This window comes from Perkinsus marinus (assembly GCF_000006405.1).
Source record: "Perkinsus marinus ATCC 50983 genomic scaffold scf_1104296942238, whole genome shotgun sequence".
NCBI lineage: Eukaryota > Perkinsozoa > Perkinsida > Perkinsidae > Perkinsus > Perkinsus marinus.
This window is the reverse complement of record NW_003212242.1, coordinates 1-6325: the sequence shown is the minus strand read 5'-3', so window position 1 is coordinate 6325 and position 6325 is coordinate 1. Positions and strand designations below refer to the sequence as shown.

General features: G+C 48.9%; 2 protein-coding genes across 2 annotated transcripts; both read right to left on the bottom strand.

The window, feature by feature from the left end:
* Window positions 1-45: 45 nt before the first annotated feature.
* On the bottom strand, window positions 46-1357 carry Pmar_PMAR024997 (hypothetical protein; the record flags this gene model as incomplete). Its single annotated transcript, XM_002781465.1, has 3 exons — window positions 46-435; window positions 1150-1264; window positions 1314-1357. 3 exons carry the CDS (start codon window positions 1355-1357, stop codon window positions 46-48), a joined length of 549 nt encoding a protein of 182 aa, XP_002781511.1.
* A 17-nt stretch (window positions 1358-1374) lies between these two features.
* Window positions 1375-1809, bottom strand: Pmar_PMAR024996 (hypothetical protein; the record flags this gene model as incomplete). The annotated part of the gene is made up of 1 exon (XM_002781464.1): window positions 1375-1809. A coding segment is annotated over one exon (435 nt), but the record flags the coding sequence as incomplete, so codon positions are not given.
* Between the last annotated feature and the right edge of the window lie 4516 nt (window positions 1810-6325).

Here is a 6325-nt window from a genome sequence, read left to right as displayed (position 1 = left end):
TTAACGCGCTTTGCGTGACATATCAACGACTTATTGAATTGATTCTTACCCTCCGGGACACATGAGACACATGTCGACGAGGAACGTGTCGAGACCAGTATCAGAGATAGCAGATGTAAGAACTTTGAGAAGCTTGTGAGCCTTATCAACGTTGATGGGAGCAACCTGGTCCCAGAATTTAGGGGAATCCAGACCAGCACCGGACGTAAGTTTCTGTAGATCATCCTCGACCGATTCAGATAGTGCATTTAAACTGTGACTTACAAACTGAGAGACAAGACTGGAATGTGATAAAGGGGCCCTCTTAACTGCCGATTCGGCTTTAGGGCCCGAATCTAGTTTTCTGACTCCGAAGAGTTTTCTCTTCGAGTCTTTCTTCGACTCTTTATTCTCGTCGTTACCGGAGACTTGACCAGTATCCGCCAAACCACCAAACTAAGCAGAAATGTACGTAGATGGGTCTAAATCCTTCTCCAGAACGTCAGCAATCGAGTGACCTTGCTGGCAGTATCCTATTAAGGAACCACGGTATTTATGGTCATAGATCGCAGCTGCTTGAACAATTCGTTTCTCAGCGAGCTGAATGACCTTCAATAAGTATTTGAGCATGGCAAGAGAGTCTACCCCCGACTTTTTGCCACACACCATAAAGATTCCGGTACACCAGCGAATGTAACATTCAACCCACTGAGCATGCGACGTTATTTTACGAGATTGACCTGTGCGCACGGAGACGGCTTTTCCAGTATTAACATCTTCAGCCTGCTGAATACCTCGTTTTTCAGTTGATGCAGCGCTGGCTACGAACTCGGAGGCCGCAATGTGATAAAAGGGAGAGCTCGATAGACGGTTGAGCAAGCGGTAGGGGGCACCAACGTGGCAGGAACCTTCACATCTGGACCAAATCGATGTTCGAATGTTCTTCTTGAATTTGTCGAAATCCTCCTTTTCTTGCTCCGGGACCGATTAGAAAAGCTGGCTGAGACTGTAAACTAAAGTTGTCTCGCCCACCTTGAACAGTCTTGCCATGTACATGAGGCCGTCTGCGGGAGACATTTTCCCGAGCATTCGCGCAGATAGGCAAAATCGAGTGATACAAGCGCCCACGTGAGCAGCTTCGCATTGATAGAGAGCTCGTGGGAGACTCACTTCGTCCTGATTGACGGACTTGCCAAGGGGATCGATGACGAGTTTCTTCTTCTTGGACAGTGGTCCGGGCTCGTCACACTCCGCCAAACGTAGCAATTCATTCTCCTTGATTTTGCTCAGCACTTGGCCGTCGACGGTATTGATCGGGTATAGCCATACCGTACTTTGCCTGCAGCTTGGACACAGAATCTGGGCCAAAATTCTGCATTCCCAGATTCTCTCGGCTCAGGTATCCTCCACCTTTCTCTTTGGAGAGTAAAGCGCGCCGCAGTTGCACCCGACGGCCTTCAGGAAAATCAAGTTGGTTCTGTCGGACAACGGATGAGCAAGCTCGTCACATTCTTTACTCTCTCTGGTGTCGTCGAGGACGCCGAGTATGCTTGTCATGATGAGTTCCTTGGAGACCAAGGGGGAGGCAACGTCAGCTTGAGCCCTAGATGGGAGGTTGTCGCAGATGTACTCGGACTCGTTATCAGGAAGCTTTTGTGAGATGCTGTCCAGAGTAAGCGGATCAGCATCGGCCTTGTCAATGCTTGAAGTCACCTCCCTCGGAGCTTCTTCATCATCTGACTGGTTGTCGGGGTTGCCGTGCTCATGGGGTTGCACGATCTTTTTAGTTCGGGTTTCGACTTGACGCTGAGGCTGACTTGGCTTTCTCGACTGGAGGAGAACATACGGAGGTTCCGGTGTCCATACGCTTAGAGGCAGGCGTGGGAGCCTTGTCGAATCGTCGGGAGGCTTTCTGCTTATCAGCTGCCCATCTGTTCGTCGAGTCAATCGTGATGTTTATTTGTCCTCTTAGCCTCCGCATCATGTCATATTCCTGGACGGTCTTGAGCTGGGTCCAGGGTGGATCTAGATTGACTTGCCGGTCGGTCGAGCGGGTTGCCTTGGCGCGCCTTTGCGATGCTGTCTGTGAGTTACGGGACGCGTGGAGACGACGGTATGGTGTTTACTCTCAACTAAGTCATGTGGCCGCTGACCAGAATGAGGAGGCCGAGGCTCTGAGGCGATTGGGTGTCCGCTGGCGAATCATAAAAGAAATCCTGCTTGACGGTCGGGAGGCTGTAGTCGACGACTGTGAGTCTGATGATCATGGCAAGATCTGATCAGGTTGATACGCGGGTTGCAATAATATTGGATGCTGATGTCGGGAGCCCCCAGCAGAAGTGAGTGTTGCTCCTGGTAAGCCCGCCCGGAAGAAACTACTCAAAATGCAGTGGCAATCCCCGTCAGCTCGACTTATCCTACAGTGTTCTAACCCTCCTGGTGAGACTGGGGGTACCCTACTTTATGTCCATGGTCCTGCTCCCCGGCCTTGGCTCGGGAGCTTGCCGACTTCTTTGTTGCGGATGATGGTGTATGGCTGAAGCGCGTAACCACTGCCCGCCTGAACGGCATTCAGGCTCACCGGCTTTGCTACTTCATTCTGGCGGGTACGTCCGAAAGGAAGGGCTTCGCGGAGCACGTAGTCTCCCAGTATCATGATAAAGCTGGATGTCTTAATGCTCGATATCTAAGATGGCTGATTACTCGTACTTGCTATCACCCTAATGCACGACACCTGGTCAACGACCTGAGCAAGAGTTGCAACAAATGCCAACGGGCGCTTAGTCGACCTTACTATTCCACTACTGACGGCGGTCGTTCTTCAAATGAAGGAGCTCGATCAGTATGGCAGACAATTAGCATTGATTTGGCAGAGATGGGGCCAGATAGGTATTCTCGTTATCATTCCGCTATATTTCTAATTGATCATTTCAGTAGATATGTGTGGAAACTCCACGATTCGAAACCGATTCGATTCGAAACTCCACGACGTCCGCTGTCGTCGGAGCCCTATCTATATGCTTTGATTGGTGGAAGAACCCATCTCTATTGCAGAGTGATGAGCTCTTCCCATCTCGTTGAGGGACAACATTATGTTTGACGGTTGTTCCCTTGTGTGCTGAATAATCTGATCCTTGTTGTTGTTATTCATCTTATTCTTTATTTACATCAATCTGGCGTTGCATGTAATCCCGTGACTTGACGTGCACGGTAGCGCACGCCTAGCAGAGACTGTCTCGTTGAATAAGGCGAGACACGAGACTGCTTTTTTTACATTGGAAGAAGTCTTCCACTAAGCTTTTGCTCTTCTTGTCTAAGAGCTACTTTACCAATCTCCGTTCCCGAGTTACCCAAGTCGTCACATTTTTTACCGGGATATGACTACGCCTAGTTCAACCCTATTACTAAGGTATTTCAAGCTCAGAGATAGAGATCGGTACGTCCCTGGAGAAGTTCTAGCCACCAATGAGACGAAGACGGTTATCTTTGTTGTCGTCGAAGCACAGCTCGCAACAGTTGCAGGTAGCTTGCTCGGAGACAACCCCGTATTCTTCACTCTGGCTGGTTCCCCCTATCTTGGTAACTGGGTCTCAAATAAATATCGCAATACTTGGAGGACTACGCTGGACAACGTCCCTATTGGTAAGGGAGTTCCGTCTCGTAATAGGCCATTGACTCCTACTGATGTGCCTGTCGACTTGCAGCTGCCCTCGATCCCCAAAAAGGCCGACAGCGATGAAGGCGACACCACTTTCATGTCCTTTTCATCTGGCGCTGAAGAAACAACGCCAATTACAAGTATCGAGAAAGACCACTGGAAAGGGTATGAAATACGTATGCCTTCACCCAGCATCCTATATGAAGAACCGCGATTCGTAAATCTTCCTAACGTAGAAGTTAACAGCAAGACTCTCCATCATGCTAGGCAATCGGCAAACTCTGTGGCGATTCCCAACGGCAAGGTCTACTCTGGCATAGAAGATCATAGGTCAGTATGTGATATTCTCCGTGCTGCTAATGAAACATCAGCCTACAACTCGTGGACCCCCATCGAACTATACTTCTTCATAATGAGAATCGTCTCAGAAAGCGTGCGTAGGCAGTTAAAGCCACAGCCTCAATCCAGTATGGATGGTTACGCTGAAGAGGTTCGTCGGTTATGCTCTGGTCTTCATGGTCTATATTCTTCAGAGACGGAGGTTGTTCAAGCGCTATACCGCTGGAACTCTCTAGTGATGAACGAAAAGCAATCCCTGCCCGAGTATCTCAAGACATTCGAGGAACATAGACTTCAAGTGGAAAGACTCCAGGGAAGCACTATGGATGATCGCATCCTCAAGCACAAGCTCCTTATGACATTGACGGCTGTTCATCGCGAGACGGGGCTGACGAAGATGGGTTCCCTATCGTATCATGAGCTTATGCACGAGCTGGTACAACTAGATAGAGTTCGTCAGCTTGCGGGCCAACACCGAAAACACACTGTTTCGTCTAATGTTAAGAACGTCAACACCGTGGAGGCTCCTCGCACAAGTCAAGAAAGGAGACAGCAGCAACCTACTGGTCGGATACCTAAGAGAGCGAAGAGGTGGTCATGTGTTCGGTGTCTTGACACGGTTGCACCTCAAGGGCATGACCATCGAACCTGCCCGAGTGAGCATCCTATTGATAAGGAAGGCCGCTGTCATCATTGTAATCGCACAAAGGGTTCAGGCAGAAATTGCTGCCAAGACCCCAATCTATGCACTGCGAGTAATAATCGAAGGTGCCCTCGGTGTCATAAAGAGAATGCACATCATCCCTTTCACTGTCCTGGTCCGCTGCCGACTACTGCTGCTACGACGAACCCTCTGCAGACAATGACTACCTCAACATCCGGGACATCTATGCTCACATTCGAGACGGTCACCATAGGAAATACCAGTACTGCGTTTGAGAAATCACCACTCAGGCACACTACCCTCAAGATCATCGGGAAGAATAAGAAAATATCGATCTGTGGTCTGATAGATACAGGTGCAGAGACAAATGCTATTAGCGAGGTCGCCATGGAGAGACTCATCCGAGAAGGGGCCGAAGTCAAGAAGCTCGATGAAAAATGTACCGCTATTATGGCCGATGGCAACCCTATAAACGATTGTCCGGTCTATCGACTCCGCATTGCACAAGCTGGAGAGTCTGTTGAAGCATCGGTTGTTGTCATCAAGGGACTAACACGTGATCTGCTCGTCAGTGGTGTCTCTTTCGAGCATTTCTGCTCATACAGTATGGTTGTTCGCCGGTGGAGGAGACCGGCTCTTCAATGTTGGCAGTATGTCTCCAAAACTGAGGAAGCTATGGGATAAGTTCTATGAGGAATTCTGTTGTCCGTCCATCACTAGCAATAACACTACCGTAGAGGTCGTAGATAACAACGAGTCCACAGAGAATGTGGTGAAAGCCCCATATATCTATGGGATAACACTTCAAAACGAGAATGAGCTCAAGAAAATTGGAGGAGATGGTCTTACTGATTGTGGTGTATTAGAGGACGGCGATGACGTAATGGATTCTCCAACAAACGGAGAACGGCTAGGGCAAGACCGTACTGCTGAGAGCACCCCGCAAACTATTCAGAGATATACACATAAGATCAAGTGGCTAGGCCTTAGACCAGTGAATGATATAGAATTGCACCGACATCTTGCTAATGGTCTAGAAGCAAGATTGAAGAAGGCTGGTACGTTCGAGCTCTATGATGCCGAGATAAAGAAGTTTGAAAGTCTCGGGTTCATAAAACCCATAGATCCGAGTCGTGCCTGCTTCTGCTTGAGACACTTTCCAGTGACTCGCAAGCATGGCAACGAGCTCAGTAGCATGCGAGTACGTCCCGTCTTCGACGGGAGCATGCTGCGAGGTAAGATCTGCCCGAACATTGACGACTCGGACAAGCAACATGTTACGAGTTGTATATATCTCCTGAGAAGATTCCACCATTTCGTCTCCTGTGATTTCAAGGCCGCATTTCTACAGATAGAATATGGCGATGAATTAGATAAGAGGCATTTGTGTTTCTGGTGGCGAAATATCCTCTACTCATATCAACGAGTTTTATTCGGATTACCCGATAGCCCTGGTGCTCTAATACACGCCTTGGCTGACAACATCGAGACCAGTAAATCAGCTCTAAATAAATGCCTCGATATCGACCCCAAGGGTGCCTATGGTATACGCATTCTCATGGATGATCTATCGATCGCAGCACAGACGGAAGGTCTGGTACATGAAGTATTGAAGGAGGTCCTAACAACGGCTGCGAGTCGAGGATTCGAAGAGAATGAGGCCAAAAAGGATATCGTCTGCTCTG